Source organism: Electrona antarctica (assembly GCF_951216825.1).
Source record: "Electrona antarctica genome assembly, chromosome: 5".
In the NCBI taxonomy this organism is placed as follows: Eukaryota; Metazoa; Chordata; class Actinopteri; order Myctophiformes; family Myctophidae; genus Electrona; species Electrona antarctica.
The window spans coordinates 29173916-29194850 of record NC_136810.1 but is presented as its reverse complement, the minus strand read 5'-3'; the positions used below and the strand labels follow the sequence as shown (position 1 = coordinate 29194850).

Below are 20935 nucleotides of genomic sequence, written 5' to 3'. Positions count from 1 at the left end.
TTAATTTGCTTTTGCAGTTTTTTGTGAATGTAATCAGGCAAGATCAGTTTTTCCTCAAATAGGGATATGTGTACCCCTAGGGGTATGTGGAGGTACTTCAGGGTTGTACATGAGAGAAAATGGGGAGAACATGTTTTTACTCTCAAATCGAAAAAACATTGATGAACCTTGTGTGTGAACCTTCTGATATGTAAACTGGTATAGAAAAAAGGCAGAGAGGCACACTTAAGAGTTAAAAAGGAGGAAAACTATTAAACCACAGGGAACAAACAGTAGTGCCTTATTGTTTATGTTGTGCGGGCGAGGGGCGGGCTTTTGTAGCGGAACTATGCCTGGACCAATGACAAAGAAGGAAATTATCTATCTTGACCAATAAGCAGAGACCATGGAGTTGGGCTTATTTGGCCCATGCGCAATCGTTTCACTATTCAAAGCGGTATAAACTTTGCGAGAAACTGCGCGATCGCATAATCGCAAAGAAAAACTAGCTGTATGCAGGAGTTAAATTGCAGCGGATGCACCAATGGACTGGTTTGGATTTGGCTTCAACGCGTTCGGACAAATATGTGATAATAATGAGAAGTTAAAAATAGACCAGTGTTGCACCGTCAAGGTGCTTACTCCAACCAATATTAAAGACTATGTAGATGCATCCAGCTGTCAACAAGACACCAACAAGAGAATCAATATTAGTCTAATCAGAGCAAGTTGGAGCCGGAGAGCATCTTTGTATTCAGAAGGTAACACTATTATAGCTCTGATCCATAGCTCTAATGCATTAGAGCTATGGACCAGAGCTAACACTATTATAGCCCTTTAGGGTTAGGGTTAGCTAATAATGCATTTTGGTAAAAGCTAGAGATTCTAAAATGTAGCTTAATGACTTTCTATTTAGATGATGGTGGTGGTGTGTGCCTGTCGGGGTTTGGCTTAGGAGGAGTGACAGGTGCAGGTTGCCATGGATGCAAGGATGCTCAGATAAGCGAAGAATATGTGACACTGGCTTTCCCAGACAGGATAGAGTCCTGGAAAACGGGGAACAACGACAAGACACCAGTTTGGAGCATGGCCATGAAAACACAGTCGGAGGAATCATCTGGTAGCTTACTCTAATGATATCCTGAAAGACCTGCATGTTAATTTAACTGTGCACAAATGGAACCAAATAAACCTGTCCACTTCCACTGTCTATACATTGAAACTGGAGGTTTTATGATGAATTTTATATAAATATATGACATCTAGCCCTCTACATCTATTCTGTTTTCTCATTCTAGAGACCTCACTTTATCTCCCATTAGTCCCAGGAGGATACATAGCTGCAAAACCTCCCCTCTATCGCCCTATATCTCCTCAGCTGAAGGCAGTCCGTCTAGCACTGGGGGCCGATCATGCCTTACTTCTCAGTGCAACTGGAGCTATGTACACCTGGGGGTCAGGCAGGTAAAGGTACAAGCAAAATTAGCCCTGAGTGCTTAGCTTTAACCGACTTACGTGCCATCATTTGTGTTTGTTTTTGTATTCATAGCCACGGTCAGTTGGGACACGAAGTTCTCAGTTCTGAGCAGGAGCCCAGGGCGGTTGAGGCCCTCTGGGGGTTGCCAATGAGCTTTGTGGCTGCTGGGGGCTGGCACTCTGCCTGCATTAGTGGTGAGACTAATGCCTCATATATGCTCTGCTCCGTCATATGACGGTGGCGTGCACTGAAAAAGGCAGACCTACAGTACAAGTACAAGGTCGGCTATATGCGTAGATCTATGCCCAAAAAGGAATGCATCAGGGGAATTAATGTAGACCAATTTTGTCAACAGCTGGGGGTGACCTGTATGTGTGGGGTTGGAATAAGAGTGGCCAGCTCGGCCTCCCATCACAGACTCTACGAAAAGAGCAGCACGGAAGGAGACAGCGACCAGGTTAGACTATTCCTTCAATTGCCTATTCTGGGCATGTCTTACAGGGCGAATATTTTGGGGGAAATAGCTGAACTGTGTGTTGTGAGCTTGTAGTTATGCTATGTTTGGCTGAGAGATTTGCTTTGGAGGGGAATAAATAGGGGGCACAAACACCTGGGGGACTCTGGGAAACAGGCTGGCAACATTTTGGGGAATATGATCCACATTACCTTTTCCAAAGTTAGAGGAAATCTACCATTGCCAGCCAAGCTGACACTCCTGACAGTGAACATATTCAGTTTAGCTGCTAATCAGAATTATACAACAGAATAAGTAAATCAAATTGTCTGCTTGACATACTGTACTCACTCTGATCTGCCTGTAGATCAAAAATAATTTGAATTGTTGCCCATATCTGGTTTAAAGCTTCAATTTAGCATTTTATGTAATTGTAAAGGTAACAAACAGGATTTGAACCCGGGTCTCCCATGTCGAAGACCAAACATCTACCACTCAACAAAATAATCTTTTTAATAAATGTGTTTTTTTCTTTTTACAAAAACGTATCACTTACTCTCCTTGTGAGTAAGTTACAGATTTAAGCTTTAACAACAGTAAACAGAAACTATCTGTACTGTATACACCAGAATTGTGCCAGGATGCCAGCACATCTACATGTGATGAGACTCAGGAAGGTGGGAAGCAGAGCGACGTGTTCATATCCACCCAGGATGCCAGCACATCTACATGTGATGAGACTCAGGAAGGTGGGAAGCAGAGTGATGTGTTCATATCCATCCAGGCGTTCCCAGCCCTGTTGGACATTGATCCATCATGTGAAGTCACTAAGGTCAGCTGTGGGTCCAGACACACTGCAGCAGTAACAGGCAAGAAACCATCTCACGAGCTGTACTAAATCAGTTACCACATTTGTCAGATCACCATCAACGTCATTTGATCATTAATTTTATGATTTTTGAATTTCAGATACTGGTTACCTCTACACTTGGGGCTGGGGTAAGAATGTATCTTATAAACCATCAAGTAATTTGCTTGTTGTTTCACCACTCGCAAATGTACTATGACTTTGTAGATATAATTCCAAGTGCCAACTCTAACCATTATTTGGAAGAAAGAAAACACATTTATCCCTGTATTTACTATAGCAATAAAAGCTGATCTACTAAAAGCTAATAACACGTTGCATCGCAATGTACTAGGATAAAAGTATTCACTTATGACATGCGGCATTCTCAATATAGGGATGCTAAAGTTAGGTGTCTTACTTTATCACTAACCTTTTATTAATTGTTGATACAGGCGACTATGGCCAGCTTGGACACAAGACCACACTGAGCTCAGACGAACCACAGTATGTGGACTTCTTCAAGGAGAAAGGATTACGTGTAGTAGATGTAGTATGTGGTGCATGGAACACTTTTGCTGCAGCGATCAATGAGGAAGTGGTTACATCTTAAAATAAATGCTGTTGGAGTTTGATTATTATTTACCTTCCATCTTGTGTTGTGAGCACAATAACCATGGCCTTTTGGATTCAATGTTTTGGATAAAATATTGTGCCTTACATGAAAGAATAGAAATTATTACGTTAAAGACAAACATACACAACAACATATCTTACACATACACAAGATGTGTTTTTATTTTTCCTCTATTAAAAAAATGATAGGAAAGGCATTTCATTGCATAGACATTACATAATACAGCTCAGACCATAAAAATCCAGGTAAATATAAATTAAGGCAAATCAAATCTAAAATTGATGTGAAATAGGAAAACAGTAGATGTATGAGAATGGAGGATACCAGATCCTTTTCCCTATCCTGTCTTCACAGCACAATCTTGAAAGAACTGGAGAAAAACAAGTAGTATATCAGTCATCATATCCTGTCTTCACAGCACAATCTTGAAAGAACTGGAGAAAAACAAGTAGTATATCAGTCATACTATTTAAGATTATGAATATAATCTCGAGATGCACGATATTGAAATCATGACCGATCTCCGATTCTTTGCAGGGTCATATCGGCCAATACTATTATATTTAAATTATACTCATAGCTGAATCTTTTAATTATGTTTTTTGTTTTGCTGTTGAAAGTAGATGGTAAGCCCTCCTCTCTACAACAGCTGACAGTTTTAAAAAGACAGAGACAGGCAGAACCTTAGGTGAAACCTTAAGAGTATATAATGTATTAATAGAGATGTCACCAGATTTCTCCTCCCATCCACTTGCATTAAATTGCTCAAAAGCGCATGAGGCGATTTCACTCCTCCTTCCGGGTAGGAACAGAGTGCATTCTGGGATGGATTGGGCCAAACACATGAACGCGCACCAAGGGGCCAGTGAGGCTATTCAACGTTGAAGCTCTGGGCCCTAGTGGTAGGAGGAGGGACTACAGGCGGACCCGTGTATTCATGACCGGGAAACCCCGTGCAGCTGGGCTTTAACATTGAGCGCTCGGTTGCACTGCGGAAGTAGACGTTCTGAGACGGTACTTCCGGCAGTCTTCCGGGTGCTTCAAAACGCCACTGAGCAACTTCCACTGACATGAATAGCTGGGGGGGCGGAGCTTCGCGCCAGTTCAGTCTCTATCCTTTTATATACTCTATGACGCGCACCCATATTCTCCAGCGCTTGCTCCATGCACACCCACCCTTCTAGACCAGAGAGCACACTGGCTGGGCCAGGCTACTATTTGCGTAATCAATATCGGTGAAAATAATCTGGATTATTTTGAGACCGATTCGATATGGCATTTTCATGGCCGACTTCGATATGCTACCAAATACAGTTTATTATCATGCACCTCAATACACATTTTGTGCAAACAGTAATTAGTTTTATTCACCTGACAAAATCTGGCGATCGTGAAATGACGTGTTGAAACTCTGAGAGATTCACTGTTCCGTCCTTGTCGATGTCTGACTCTTCAAGAATCTAAGATTTGGGCAAAAATAACAATCCGTTAGACCAGTGTTTCCCAAACAGATATTTACAATCCATTTTGGGTCGTGGACCTGTTTTATGGGTCTCAACTTGAAAATAATATCCTGCATATCTTCTTCTTTTTTTTTTTTTTTACCTTTCTTACAATTGTGGTTACTTTTTCAGGACAAAAACAAAATTCCAGAAATGTTCAATATGTTTGCATCACAATGTGTTGTGCGCTTGTAGTATTAATGATTAATCCATAATGTATTTTTGTAAGTGTGGGTCCCAGGGAGACTCTTTTGGGTCTCTGAAAAGGTTTTGGAAACTTAGACCAACAGACAACTACCAAGTGCTTTATAAGCTAAATAAAATGAAACAAATTTTCTTTAAAAAAAAAGGCCCATAGTTATATAGAATGTGGAAGTGAAAAGAAGACAGAGGATAAAAACAATTTTGCTCAAAAGCTCTGGGCATAGATTAGTAGATTGGGTTACCCTGCCATTGTTTCTAGAAGCATCATTGAACTCACATTGCTAATGAGCTGTCTCATTTCCTCTGGGGTCAGTCTTGTGTCGTCCGTCTCACCAGTCAGACAGTTTACCAGTTTCTCCAGGTCTCCTTGATCCAGTGTGCCATCGTCATCAAAGTCTAAATAAATAATAGAAACCAGTAGCAACCTTCAATCTGACAATCAACAATGAAATGTACGCCTTTATGGGTACCAACTAATGAATTGAATCGGTTATTTATTTTTCTAATAATAAAATGAAAGATTTTCGATAATTGGGAAAATTCTACAATCGAAACGTGTCACAATGGTGTCGAGATTGTAGATTATTTTCACAATTTTTTGTGTGACACCACACCAGGGCTTATATGGTTAAACTAATAAATGCAGTCGATTGTCATTCATTCGTTGATATATAAAAAATAAAGGAATATTTAGAAAACTTTGATTAATCGAAAAAGCAAAATAACCACTAAGATGCTAGTTGCAGCAATACTGAAATGTATCAACGTGATTACCAAAAATGCGGAACGCATAGTGGGACTTGATTTCCAGAGTAGCCGAGTCACTGAAGGCACTCAGCAGATCCAGGAAGTCCTCAAAGGTGAGACTTCCATCCTTGGCTTCGGATGTCGAGAATACCTGACAGATTCGTTTACGAAAAGGGTTGGACTGTGGGAGTATAAGTTGGCAAAAAGAGTACAAGGGTCAGGCATACAGTACCTTATCAATGTTATAAATACCTGTATGCTTCCTCTTTACACAATACCAAACTCAGGAGACGGACCAAGTAAACAATACATGGTCAATTAGCACTTATAATAACCATAGGTATTTTTAACCAATAATTAACCACACAATTTTAGTATGTTACCTTGAGTTCTGGCAGTGTAAGAATGGTCCCCATTGACACACTGGAAGGGTTTTCAGTTCCACCTTCTTTGATAATCAGTTCATTGAAACGCTTGTGTGCACTAAAGAAAAAAGACGTATTCTGAATTGCCACCAAGCAAACTTCAAATATTAACATACATAAATAGTATAGGGACCTTATAGCAGCAAGCATGTATGTTTGCAGACTTGGATCAAAACTCAAGAGATTTCTGTCAGACATGTTTTGTGTATACAAATAATCAGTGATGGTTAAAAGTACTCACATTTTTCTTAAGAAAAAGTATCATTACTTCAATGTAAAAAATACACTGTCACAAGTAAAATTACAAAACTATTGGCATCAAAATAAAGGACCAAAGGTAAACATACTCATTATGCAGAATGTCCCATTTCAAGTATTCAAAATGTATTACAAATCTTTAGAAGATACAGTAGCAGCTCTCCAAGCTCACAAAGCTGCTGAAATATATAAGCGCTTAGTTAAGTGGTTAATGTATATTTAGTAATACAAATCGAAATCTAAAAAGTGAACAGTATCTAAAGTTTTCAAATAATTGTAGTGGAGTAATAGTACTTCATTTGTGCATTATAAAAGTAGCCTACTGGAAAATTGGAAATACTCCAATAAAGTAAAAAATACTTCAAAACTGTACTTAAAGCACAGTACTTGAGTATTGAGTAATGTACTTAGTTACTTTTAGACTACTGCCAATAATGTCTTACAGTCTTGATCCAAGGTTAGTATGTGTGTAGCATAATGATTGTCAACATGTGATGACACGCAGTCACACATTAGCCTACTTACAGAAGAATTTCCTGCTTTGTTAGAAATGTCAACTCCTGAAAATACAAGAAAGCACAACCTATATGACACGCCTAGGCCAGAATCATGACTTCATTACAAATAACTCATGATGAAAAATAAGATAATTCACATCACAAAGACTGTTTCGTACTATAATTTGACAGCTGCAAAGTGATCGCTATGACAACTATCACCACACAAAGTTCTCAAATTTACTTTTGGCAACTTCCAAGCAAAAATCTCAAAAATCTCTCATATACATTCTGTGAGAACAGTGAGATAATTTTCAATGTTTTTTCAGTTGCTTGGAAAATAGTTGAGCACTGCAGTAAAGTTTTCATCATCATTGTCAACGTTCTGTTTGCTACTTACTTGATATTCATTCAACACATCCTTCCCCAGTTGGCTTGCTGATGTTCCCATTGTCTATTTTTCAACTTTAAAAGGCACTTGTGTTGTTGTGTTGTTACTCGAAGTTTACAGCTCCGATGGCTGACTGATTACTTCCTTTTCCTGTAGGCCTACGTATTTGCGTAACGGATTGCCATAGCAATGTTTGCATACAGCGCGCCTCTCGTAGCTCAGTACAGGTCGTCCCATATGAGAGGACAGCGCTCCCTGGGGCCCAAAATGTTGAATGACGTTTGAAATGGGTGACTAGATTCAATCAAATAAATTCCATTATTTTACGGTTTTTACTTTTGGCTTATTTTCTTTTCACTTACATTTACTTGGCTAAGTTGGCTTATATCTAATGGTGTTTCATCAGAAAAAACAAGGATGCAATATGTGTTACCCTGATGGTGTTTGCAACTGTAAAATTATAACAGAAGATTATTCAACATATTATTTTCTTTTTATTGTGGTCTACCATCGATGGCCTGATACAGTGTATATATATATATATATATATATATATATATATATATATATATATATATAATGATGCTATCTTCATTCAAAGCTTTTAAATTTGACTATGCTATACAATATCAAAATACTCTAGTTATAGGGAGTTTTTCTAACAGTACTCAAGACATCTTTATACAAATGACAAAATATGAGGATCGCAGGAACAGATGGTGGTGCTTTGTATGGCCTTAGGAAGCTGAGGAGGCCCATGTACTACTCCCAGCTTGCCTTTTCTGAAATTAAAACAAACAATGAAATGGATCAGTCGCATTCTCGCATGGATCAGTCGCATACATAGTAGTGACCAGTCATAATATCCTAGGACTATATCTATCAAGACCACTCACAATAGTAATCCTTATTTGGACATTTTCTTTGTTTCTTTCCAGTTTGAATGTTCCAGTTTGATGATGTGGACATGTAAATATGTCACAATATATCATTACAATATCCCAAGGTTTTGGTTGGACAGTGGGGTAAAGTAACTAAGTACATGTACTCAAGTATACTGTACCTAAAAACAATTTTGAGGTATTTCTTAATAGCTTCAGTATTTACAATTTCAATAATTTTACTTCTACCCCACTACATCTCAGAGGAAAAATATTGTACTTTTACTCGACTACAAAACGTGAGTTACTAGTTACTTTGTAGATTAGTCAGCCCAATATATATTTCAGCCATTTGACAATTAATTGCAGATCTACAAGCTCACAATGTGTTGCAAATATCCAATGCAACATATTGTGAGCTTGTAGATTGCCTATTTTCAAAAGATGTTTTTTTACATTTTGAACTTGTTAAACTACTTTTACTTTTGGTATGATACTTGTGTACTTTTATTCAAGTACATTTTGAATAGACAGGACTTCTACTTGTAACAGAGTATATTACAGTACATTGCAGTATTGATACTGTTACTAAAGTAAAGCATGCGAGTACTTCTTCCATCAATGGTCAGACCAGGGTGCCTGGGTTACCTGACTGATGTGGCTGCTGTTATGGGAGAGGCTGATTTGAGGAGTTAGGAAGGAGATGGAATCAGCTCCTCAGGAGTAATTAGCAGATAAATGGGGAAGGCTCCAGTTTTAGGTGATAAGGTCAAGTAGACCACTGAAACGGTGGTTAGTAAAAACACTAAACAGAGAGATGTGTTGGGGTGAGCGCCGAGCGGTGAGTCGCTTATCACCGTGGCGTCATGTTGTAGTTTTCTGTGGTCACCTTATCACCTAAAACTGGAGTATGAACAGGCCTTTACCCTTTAGTGGGGAAACTGCAATCACAGGACTGTGTGGAGATCGTCTTTATAACCATTACCCCTTTTAATGTGTGTGTTAAGGTAAGAAGGATAGTGAAATTGAAGACAACAACAGCTGATTGAGCAGATTAATCATATCACATGCACTGCGGGTACAGCAACATTATTTATTACATACCTGTCCTGGTTCCCTCTTTGGTCTCAGTTGGAACACCGATGCCGTACTCATTTTCACCCATGACTCTGAAGAAGTAGATTCCTCCCTCCTCCAGGTCAGCCACCTTATAGGACAGACGGTGGCAGGTGTCAGTGACTCTTGTCCATCCCCTTAGGCTGATCTCCCGCATGTCAACAAGGTAGTTGTTTACAGGAGCGCCTCCCTCGTTCACCGGGGTGTCCCAGGTAACGGTGAGTGAGGTTGTGGTCGCATCTTTGACTGTGACTCGAGTTGGAGGACCAGGGGAATCCAGCACCCTCACGTTCAGGGTCAGGCTAGCCTTTCCAACTGCATTCTGCAGTGTCACTGTGTATTTACCAGAGTCATCTCTTGTTGCCCCTTCGACTGTCAAGGAAGTGGCAGAGCTGGTGGTGTTGATGAGACCCCTGACTCTCAGCTCTACATCTGCCTTGTCCCATGTCACACTAGGAACAGGCTTGCCCTTGAAAGGCACGTTCAAAGTGAATGCGCTTCCATCCTTTACAAGTTGTGTTTTCCTCATCTCATTGCTAATGTCAAACACGGGCTCTTCCTCTCTTTCCATGGATACTTGAGGATCTGACTCCAGGCTGGGCTCACTCACACCCATCTTGTTTATGGATCTGACGACAAACACATATTCTTCCCCCGGTGTGAGTCCAGCTACTGTGGCCTCTGTGTTTTCTGTGTTCAGAACGCCGACACTCCAATCTTCATCCGTCGCTTTTCTGTATTCAACTCTGTAACAAGTCACAGCGGTGCCACCATCAAACAGCGGCTTGTTCCATGACAAGGTGATGGAGGACCTGGCGGAGTCAACTATGGTGGGCTTTGCTGGAGGGGAAGGTAGAAACTTGGGATCCTCTGCCAAGGTGAGTGGACTTGGATCGCTGGCATCACTGAGGCCTGCAGCATTTTCTGCAAAGACTCTAAATTCATACTCACTTCCCTCACGCAGGCAGGTGGCTTTGACTCTCAGGTCATACACAGGTTTCTTATTGACTCTGACCCAGCGCAGGCCCTGCTTCTCCCGCTTCTCAATGATGTAACCAGTGATGCTGCTTCCACCATCTGAGGCAGGTCTATTCCAGCAGATTGTCATCGATTCACTGGACGCACTAGTGACCTCCACCTCTGTGGGTGCAGATGGGAGGGTATAGGGATCCACTGCCTTGACAGGCTCACTTTCCAAGGTCTCACCTTCACCATACTTGTTCACTGCCCTCACCCTAAATAGGTATTCATTTCCTTTGATAAGCTTAGTGATTTTGCATGTTGTCGCCATCATGTCTCCGTATACCAAAGTCCAGGCTACACGGCTGGTCTCGCACTTCTCGATGATGTAGTACATGATCTCAGCACCACCAGATTCTGAAGGGGCACCCCAGTTCAGTGTGAATTTCTCTGCTGAAATTCCAGACACTTCCAATGGTCCAGCGGGCGGCCCAGGCCTGTCCAGCACCTTGCAGTTGATCGTTTTGGTTCTGGTGCCACCTACATTCTTTGCAGTCAGAACATACTGTCCAGAGTCTTTCCTAATGGTGTCTTTGATGAGTAAAGAGGTGTGTGTCTTTGTGGAGGTTATCTCAAGTCTTCCCTTGGTATCAATATTTCTACCATTCTTAGACCAAGACACTGTAGGGAGGGGACGGCCTGAGATATCAGCATCTATTCTGAAGAGGTCTCCTGCTTTGACAACCACCACCTGTCTGAATTTGTCCTCCAAACCAATAGTAGGTGGCTCCACATCATGCTTCACTGTGACAGGTCCAGTGGCCTCAGAGGGTGCACTAAAGAGGTCAGCTGCATTCTTAGCAATAACACGAAAGTCATATTGTGCACCTTCTGTAAGGTCTGTCACTTCCAACGAGGTCTCCAATAAATTGTTGAAGTTGCACTTAAGCCAGCAGCCATCTGGGAGCTCTTTATGCTCAACAATGTAACTGGTAATTTTGGCTCCGCCGTCATATTCTGGTTTGTCCCAGGAGAGAGAAACAGTGTCATTAGTTATATTAGACACTGTTAAGTTGCATGGAGGATCACACTGATCTCTAGCAGCAACAGGCTCAGAAGTCTTACTGCAGGGCCCGACACCGGCTATGTTCTCAGCACAGACACGAAACTCATATATTAGACCCTCTTCAATGCTCGCTACCTTGAATTGATTCTCTGACACCAAGACTCGGTTTAACTTTGTCCATAATATACTGCTTTGATCTTTGCATTCAATGTGATAACCAATGACAGGGCTGCCACCATCACTGTCTGGCTTGTTCCAAGCAACCACCATGATGGACTTGGAAGCATGGGCAACATGGAGGTTGGTTGGAGGACCTGGAGGCTTGAATGGATACTGGGCCACAACTGGCTCAGTGTCAACGAAGTGGCTCTTGCCGTAGCGATTCTCCGCTGCGATACGGAAATGATATTCAATGCCTTGTGTCAGACGTGAGATTTTGATTGAGGTTCTGGCAACTGTTGCGGATACAGTCTGCCATGTTGTGGTGGTTGTGTCTCTCTTCTCTACAATATAGTTGTTTATTTGACACCCACCATTATAGGCCGGGGGTTGCCATGACAGAGAGACAAAGTCAGCACTCACTTCATCCACAATAATATCACTTGGCGGTCCAGGTCTTTCAAGAATGTTTACAAAGATCTCGGCTGATTTGGTTCCCACTGAGTTGGTCAAAGTTATTTCATACACTCCAACATCCGTCCTGGTGGCATCTTTGATAACAATCTGAGATGATGCATCAGATGTCATCACATTTACCCTGCTTGTCTCCTTTAGCATGTTGCCATCTTTTCTCCAGGTCACCTCAGGCTGTGGTATGCCCTTGAATGGAACGTCAATCTTTAAATCATTCCCTGCCCTCACATCGTATGTGTTGGATTGCAAAGTAATGAAGGGCTCAAAGGCAACGTCCTTTACATGGACGGACAGGGCCTTTGGTTCACTCTTTCCTTTGTCATTAACTGCAGACACTCTAAAGAAATACTCCTCTCCTGTTGTTAACCCAGTAATAGTTGTCTCCAGAGCTTTAATCTCAGTGCATACTGTCCACTTGTCATCTCTCTTGGACTGCATCTCTACAACATAGCCTGTGATTTTGCTTCCTCCATCATGGTCAGACTTCTCCCATGAGAGGTTCACACTGTTGTAGGTCATATCACACACTATAAATTTGCCAGGAGGCAGTGGAGCTTGAGACACCTTGACAGCATTAGTTGTCTCCACTGGAAGTCCCACGCCAAACTCGTTTGCAGCCAGCACACGGAAATGGTAGAAGGATCCTTCCTGTAGATTGTCGATCTTGTATGAATTTCTCACACAGTTACTACAGACACTTGTGAACGCCATTCTGGCATCCTCTCTCTTCTCTACAATGTAATGTGAGATCTTTGCTCCCCCGTCAATGAGAGGTGGTTCCCAGGAGATGGATACAGAGTCTCTTTTAACATCCTTCACCTCAAGGTTAGTCGGTGCACTGGGGGAGTCCAATATTTTGACACTGATAAACGCTGATTTTGTGCCACTGCAATTCTCAAGAGTCAACACGTACTTGCCAGTGTCAAGTCTATTGACATTTTCGATAAGTAACACGGTGTAGGTGCCAGTTACTTCAATCTGTGCACGCCCACTGAGAGTGCCATCCGCCTTTGACCATTTGACCTCAGGTTCGGGCCTCCCTCTGATGTTGACAAAGAGACGCAGCGTGGAGCAGGCTCGGACACTCACCATCTTCCTCATATCAGCATCTAACTCAATCTCAGGTGCCTCCAGCTTCTCGGCTACAATTACAGGCCCGGGTACATACACGGGCTCTCCGAGTCCTGTAGTGTTCATGGCACGAATGCGAAAGTTATACTCTGAATTCTGTCTTAGTCCCTTCATGGTGTAATTTGTGTTCTCTACCCCAGTGAGTGGAGTGCACGTGATCCACTCATCTTCCGATTCTTCTTTCATTTCCACGGCGAATCCAGTGATGGTTGCTCCACCATCGTAGATGGGCTTACACCAGGCTAAGGACACTGTACTACTAGAGTGGTCTGTCACTTTGGGGTTGGTCGGAGGGCCAGGTGGGTAGGTAGCTTCACAGGCCTTAATGTACTCACTTGGCTCACTCGTTGGGCCAACACCACCAGCATTCTCTGCAGACACTCTAAACTCATAATAATGTTCCTCAGCGAGACCCGTGCATCGGAAACGTAGATCGTTTAGTCTTCTCTTGTTGCATTTGGTCCACCTGACACCATCTTTGTCTCGCTTCTCCAAGATGTAGCCATCAATCTCCGAGCCTCCATCGCTGTCTGGCCGTTCCCATGTCAGTACTATTGAGTCTCCGGTTACAGCGCTCGCTTGAGGAGTTGACGGTGCACTTGGTATTGAAAAGGGGTTTTGTGCAATCATTGGATCTGACTCCAGGGGCTCGCCAGTACCAAATTTATTCACTGCAGTAATTCTGAATACATATTCCTTGCCTGGCACCAGTTTTGTCACTTTGTAAGAGGCTGCTTGGATTTCAGGTTCAACTACAGTCCAGGAGACGCGGCTGGTGTCCCTTTTCTCAAGAATGTAGTGGCTAACACTGGCACCTCCGTCATTCAAAGGGGGGTTCCAATAAAGTTGGCACTTCTCTGCGCTGATCACTTTTACCTTCAGATGTCCATCCGGAGGACCGGGTCTATCCAAGACCTTCACATTAACTGGGTGAGTAGTATTTCCACCAATGTTACTTAGGCTCAAGACAAAGTTTCCCCCATCAACCCGTGTACAGTCTTTGATGATAAGAGTTGTATGAGTGAGGGTGGTTTTGACCTCCATTCTGGGTGTACCTTTGTCAATTTCCTTCCCATCCTTCAACCACCTCACCTCTGGGAGGGGTTTGCCAAAATAATCAGCATCAATAGTGAATGTCTCACCAGCTTGCATAACAGCAGTACTCTTGAATTTAGGATCTATGGATGCTATTGGAGCTTCAATAACGTCTTGAGCCATAATAGTTAAGCTCTGTGAGGGTGCGCTCCAAACACCAGCTCCATTTTTGGCAGTTACCCTAAACTCATAAGTCTGACCTCCAGTCAAGCCTGTGACTGTAAACTGAGTTTCAATAACGCTGGTGAAGCTGGCCTTCATCCATCTGCCATCGGGCAGCTCCTTCTTCTCAACAACATAGCCTGTAATAGTGCTTCCGCCATCATAATGAGGTTTAGACCACTGTAGTGTGACATGCTCCCTGGTGATGACAATAGCTTCAGGTGCACCTGGTGAATCACATGGGTCTCTAGCCACATAGCACTCCGATATCTTGCTAGCCTTGCTAAGGCCAGCAATATTCTCAGCAAAGACTCTGAATTCATATTCGATACCTTCCTCTAGTCCTGCTGTCTTGAAGCGTGTGTCAGGTATGACAAGCTTGTTCAGCTTAGTCCACAGAATGCTGTTCTTCTCTTTGCGTTCAAGGTGGTAGCCAGTGACAGGGCTGCCTCCATCTTTGGTAGGAGGTGCCCATTCAACTATCATGTTGTACTTTGTTACTGTGGACACAAAGGGGGTGCCCGGAGCTTCAGGCTCACTGAAGGGATACTGTGCAGTGACGTTGGGAGAGCTGATCGAGGTGCTCTTTCCATGCCTGTTTTCGGCAAAAACCCTGAACTGGTACTCCGTGCCTGTCTTCAGCTTGGTGACTTTGATTGTGGTTCTTACTGTAGTTGCTGACACTGTCTGCCACGTTGTTGATGTGGTGTCACGTTTCTCTACTATGTAGTTGTCTAGCTGGCAGCCTCCTGTGTATTCAGGTGGCTCCCAAGAGATGGTGACAAAGTCAGAGCTGACTTCATCAATCCTCACAGGCCCAGTGGGAGGGCCAGGCTTTTCAAGAGTAACTACAGTAATATCTCCTGTAATCGTTCCACTACTGTTGGTTGCTGTGATCGAGTATTGGCCAGAATGCTCCCTGCTCGCATTTTTTATACGAAGGACTGTAGACGTTGCTGTTTTTGAAACATCCATCCTTGATGTCTCTTTAATTGCTTGACCATCTTTTTTCCATTCAACCTTTGGCGCTGGGTGTCCAATCACAGGAATATCTACTTTAAGTTCTGCACCACCTTTGACGGTGAAAGTGCTGAAAGTTATCTCAAGCTTTGGCTTAATGGCCTTTTCCTTATCTGTGGCAGCTGGGTTCTCTGGTTTTTGTTCTCCTTTCTCTGGAGTATTGGGAAGCTGGCCTGGTGTGAAAAAGAAACATCAATTTAGTGTATAAAATAAATGAGTGAATATCAGGTAATGATACAATAGTATCACTTACCTTACAGTATAATAGATTCAGAATCATACTATATCTTCCAAAGCTGCATATGAGCTGTGTAATAGTGTTTGAGTACTTTATTATTTGTATTTGACTCTCTGAAAACCGACTAAAACTAAAATATGTAATAATAACAAGCTAGAGATTTGAATGTCTTTTAAAGAAAAGGAAAGAAAACAACAATGACTAACAACTAGTACTATATGTATACAATAAAGTTAAACAACATCAACATGGTATGTTCATGTGTAGATATTTATATCCTGGTTTCAAAATGACAAATGTATCCTAATACAAAATCGATTCGTAGTAACATAATAATGCCATAAAGCTATTAAGATGATAAGATGGGTGTACTCAAAGTTACTGTATCACATACCATTGACAAAGAGCTTGGATGATGATGACTGGGAATCCTTAGCAGCAGTGAGCTTTTCCTCACTATCCTGTTTCAAGTTTATATTTAGATCTTTGTCATCGGCTTTGGCTCCCGTCTACAAAAAAGTAAGAACAATAACAAATGGTCGATCATTAACTATAGAGAATTATAGTAGCCTCTATAGCATTTTATAAGGGCAGGATCTTAAGACACTTTCTTATTATAAAGAGTATAGGTTGATCATAATACAGTAAGTATAGTGAAAATGGAAACTCCCAAGCATATTTCAGTTTATTTGGAAGACCAAATAACAAGGTATTAATATATACTAGTACCCAAGAGAGGTCTATTGGTAGCACAAGAGGTAAAAAGAACTTTATAACAGCAGCATTACTAACTAGACTGCCAACTGTTGCCACACATAAAGATCCTAGCTTTACCGTTTTGTCTTGTCTGTTCTTATATGTTGAAACCATAGCAGTTATTGAACAATAAGTCACTTAATGGGCAAAAAAGAATCCAAACTTGATTATGTTATGTCTCCTCTTATTTAAAATGGAAAGGAGAGGTTGCACGTACAACTCGTAGTCCCGATGCCACAAATGTTTTATTTACGTTTCGACAAACGAGTTGCCTTCTTCAGGGTATATGTCTCCTCTTATTATCACCACCCCTGTTAGTAAAGTCTAAACATATTAGGCCTACTGTCATCTGTTATTGCATATAAATAAAACGTGACTTACTATATCTTCATTTGATTCCATCTTTCTGTCCTTGTTTAGCCTTCTTTATCGATGTGATTTCAAGATGTGTCTACTGTGTTGAGTACAGCAACACTGAAAGGCAGATATACACAGCTCTGCCAGTCTGCTCGTTTTAGGAAGGCATGTATGTGGTGACTAAAATAACCAGGATGCCTGATTGGCTAGTCACTGTCCCTCGCAAAGTTAGGTAGTCTATATTATACTGAGAAGTGACTCAGCTTATGTTAGAGTTGGGTAAAACTTGAATAATAAACCCTCCTGGGGTTTCTTTCTCTTATTTTCTCATTGAGGTTTAGGAGTTTTTCCATCAGCCATTTGAGGGGTCCCCCCAACCCAAACCCAAATGATTGAGGGGTTCCCACCCCCCACCCACTCACACACACACACACACACACACACACACACACACACACACACACACACAGGGGCAGGGGACAGGGACAGGCAGGGGACAGGCCGGGGGGGGGGGGGGGGGGGGGGGGACGACAGGTGGCCCCCTGTCCTTATGGTGTGACCAAACCAGAAATGTTGACTGTTTCCTTTGTTAAATGGATAATGATAATGATAATGAATTTATTTATATAGGATGGCTTAAGCCCTTCAAATTGACTTGAATTAATTTATCTAATAAAATGGGGATCTAATAAATAAAAATCAAAAATCAAATCAATGAATTGATAATAATTTTGATTTGTTATTTGCGAGTACATGACATCCTATTCGTATGATGTTGGAGTTCTTCATAATAATCTAAATGTAATAACATTATGACGAGTAAAAAAAAAAGTAAGTTCCTTCCTGCCTGGTCTGTACTCTGTAGTTAGGGCCTTGGACAGTTGGACTGCATCGGCAGAGGAACAGATGTCATGTCATGAGAGAGCCAGCATACTTCATAGTCTGAGGTTTTGTCTGAGGTTTTGTGAGCAGCAAGCCAATGTAAAATCCTGACTGACTGACTGACTGATTGATAATTGATTGATTGAATATGCCTACTTTATTAACAGTTTCAGTTTGTAAAAAAAAACGTACAGAAAGTACAGTTTAATACAAATACAATGCTAAAAGGATTGAACCCAAGAAGACCGCAGCCATCTTGCCAGCAAGGTGCTACGTAGGAGGTGCTACTTCCCATAGACAGCCCATTCATACAAACAGAAAAGTCCTCTATATTAAACAACGTCAAAATCACCAACATTGCAGCTGTAGGGAAAGCTTGAATTATCCTCTTTCTATCTGCAAAGTGTCTGTTTCATAAAAATCCACCGTAGACATTTTATGAGCTACTTACCGTCAAGAAATTCCTTGCATGTGATTTTGAAGTGTTGGAGTTTGGAAGCGCTTATTGAATAGGCCTATCACTCAATGGCCCATGCGTACCACCTAGCTGTTTTGAATTTGCACATACCGGTATAGTGCATCAGGCAGCAGGAGGTTGCTTTACTGATAACGAGCGCTTATTGTCTCCACCAGGCCGAAGGCATGGGGAGAGAGTATGTTTTGCACTCCGTCCGTGTGTGTGTGTGTGCGTCCGTCCGTCCTTCCTTCCTTCCGTCCGTCTGTTACCAGCTAATCTCCGGCACCGTTGGCCCGATCCATGCCAAACTTTGCACACACACTCTCTGGATGCCAACGACGAACCTCTGCCCCAAATATTCCTCAACGGCCTGTTATAGCGCCACCATGAGGCCGATTTAGGCAAAACACATTTCTGTAGATTACTCGTACACATTTTATCCATACATCACACAATTCGGTATACACTATCTCCATAGTCATGTGATCAACACGGATCTGCACCATTTCCCATCTTCCTTCCTGATTGGCTAAGATTCGCTTCCAAAGCTCACATGATTGGTCCGTTTCGAACAAAATGCCACAAATCACAAACACAGTGTGCAATTTACGTGAAATTATACACACACTTTTCCACTAGGCTGTGGACGACATGACACAATTTATTTTCCAAACCAGCCTCATGGTGGCACTATAACAGGGCAATTCCTGTTTTTACCTATAACTGCATCGATCTGTGTACAACTTTGTATGCGCACTCCCTAGAGGCCATGGAAAAACATTTTCCCTGCATCCCTCCACATCTGCCGGTTATAGCGCCACCATGAGGCCGATTTCTGCAAAACACATTGTTTATATTAGTCGCACAGATTTCATCCAAATCTCATGCAAATCGGTATACATGATCTCTGTAGTCATGTGATCAAGACGAGTCTGTTTGATTTCTCTGATTCTACACTGATTGGCTAAGATTGCCTTCCAAAGTCTTCAGGAGTGGCCCGTTTTGTACAAAATGCTGCACATGTCCTGCTCATCCAGAATTCTATCCTCAGAGATGCTATGAGTGATCTGGCTCTGCATTTCCTCAACAAAATGAAGAAAATTGTTGCAAAAAACAAACAAACATGTTTATATCACTCCTAAACATTTTGCCAAACATCACACACTCCTATCCTCCTGGTGGAGACCTGTGCCCAGAAGGGCACTTTTTCTAGTTCCATACTCAGATACCTAGAAAATAATCATCTGCAAGGAATTTCTTGACAGGAAGTAGCTCATAACATGTCTACGGTGGATTTTTATGAAACAAACACTTTACAGATTGAAAGAGGATAATTCAAGCTTTCCCAACAGCTGCAATGTTGGTGAGTTTGACGTCTTTTAATATAATTAGATAGGACTTTTCTGTTTGGATGAAGTAGCACCTAGGTAGCACCTTGCTGGCAAGATGACTGCGGTCCATGGCTTGTTTCCATTGGGGCCCTGTGTATTCAATTCATTGAAACATTTAGTGACAGACAAATCTACAATGTGCAAAAACATCATATAAACGAGTAGTAATCAAAAAGAAAAATATGTAGCCGCCCTAAAGAAAACAGCAGTGGGGACCTCGTGGGGATGTGATAGACTTGGATCTTTTCAAGGGGCAGTTCCAAATTGCAGCCACCAAGAGCGGGTTTAAGGAAAAAAAAAGATATGACTTATCCCTTTATTACGTCCAGACTGGAGTTCAGTCTTACAGGTCGACGTCCTTCTCTCTGTCCAACAATGGTAAATTGAGATCTTAAACTGTAACTCGAGTTACACCCACAGCATGTTTGTGGTTTGTGACATCTGTTCTTTGGACACATATTGCAGCTGCTGTTGGTCCCAAACTAGGCTGAAGATTAACATCTATTAATGGCACACAGCTGTGTGATTTTCAAAAGGCAATTCTTATTATAGCCTAATTGATTAATTGTCTCCACCAGGCCGAAGGCATGGGGAGAGAGTATGTTTTTCACTCCGTCCGTGTGTGCGTGTGTGCATGCGTGCATGCGTGCGTGCGTGCGTGCGTGTGTGTGTGTCGTCCGTCCGTCTGTTACCAGCTAATCTCCGGCACCGTTAACCTGGTCGGTGCCAAATTTTGCACACACTCCCTGGATGCCAACGATGAACCTCTGCCCCAAATTTTCCAGAGCGGCCTGTTATAGCGCCCCCAGGAGGCCGACTTTTGAAAAACAATTTTTTTGATATTACTCCTCCAGATTCTGTCCAAAAATCCCGCAAATGGTTACACACTATCTCTATAGTCATGTGTTCAAGACGGATCTGTCCGATATTTCAGATTCCATCGTAATTGGCTAACATTGGCTTTCAAAGTTTGCAGGATTGACCCGTTTTGAACAAAAAGCCTCAAATCATGAACGGAGCGTGCAATTTACGTGAAATCTTTCACAGACTTTCCTACTAGGGTGAGGAATATATTCCACCCTTTTCACATTGGCCTGTTATAGCGCCACCAACAGGTGGACTTTTGCTAAACACATTTTTGGAACAAAATGCCTTGGAGCGTGCAATTTACGTGAAATCTTTCACGGACTTTCCTACTAGGCTGAGGAATATATCCCAATCCCACCCTTTTCACATTGGCCTGTTATAGCGCCACCAACAGGTGGATTTTTGCAAAACACATTTTTGGAACAACATGCCTCAAATCATCCAATTGCCATCCAAGGCGTAAGAAGAAATGTCACCCTTTTCACATTGGCCTATTATAGCGCCA

General features: G+C 42.0%; 3 protein-coding genes across 4 annotated transcripts; 1 reads left to right on the top strand and 2 right to left on the bottom strand.

Moving 5' to 3' along the window:
* Nucleotides 1–429: 429 nt before the first annotated feature.
* rccd1 (RCC1 domain containing 1) lies at nt 430–3767 on the top strand. Its single transcript, XM_079501092.1, has 8 exons — nt 430–740; nt 896–1099; nt 1278–1443; nt 1529–1650; nt 1812–1913; nt 2540–2779; nt 2880–2909; nt 3213–3767. Exons 1-8 carry the CDS (start codon nt 524–526, stop codon nt 3368–3370), a joined length of 1239 nt encoding a protein of 412 aa, XP_079357218.1. The 5' UTR covers nt 430–523; the 3' UTR covers nt 3371–3767.
* cib1 (calcium and integrin binding 1 (calmyrin)) lies at nt 3529–7675 on the bottom strand. Of its 2 annotated transcripts, none has more exons than XM_079501094.1 (7): nt 7428–7675; nt 7056–7090; nt 6231–6330; nt 5875–6028; nt 5378–5496; nt 4766–4854; nt 3529–3828 (listed from the first exon to the last, which is right to left on the bottom strand). In XM_079501094.1, the coding sequence occupies exons 1-7, from the start codon at nt 7476–7478 to the stop codon at nt 3807–3809; spliced, it is 570 nt and encodes a 189-aa protein (XP_079357220.1). In that variant the 5' UTR covers nt 7479–7675; the 3' UTR covers nt 3529–3806. The 2 variants fall into 2 exon arrangements, with proteins under 2 accessions (XP_079357220.1, XP_079357219.1); XM_079501093.1 differs by having other exon boundaries at nt 3529–3764; nt 7428–7673.
* A 330-nt stretch (nt 7676–8005) lies between these two features.
* On the bottom strand, nt 8006–16959 carry LOC306924139 (titin-like). The gene is made up of 4 exons (XM_079502505.1): nt 16858–16959; nt 16115–16229; nt 9404–15655; nt 8006–8200 (listed from the first exon to the last, which is right to left on the bottom strand). Exons 1-4 carry the CDS (start codon nt 16876–16878, stop codon nt 8181–8183), a joined length of 6408 nt encoding a protein of 2135 aa, XP_079358631.1. The 5' UTR covers nt 16879–16959; the 3' UTR covers nt 8006–8180.
* Nucleotides 16960–20935: the final 3976 nt, after the last annotated feature.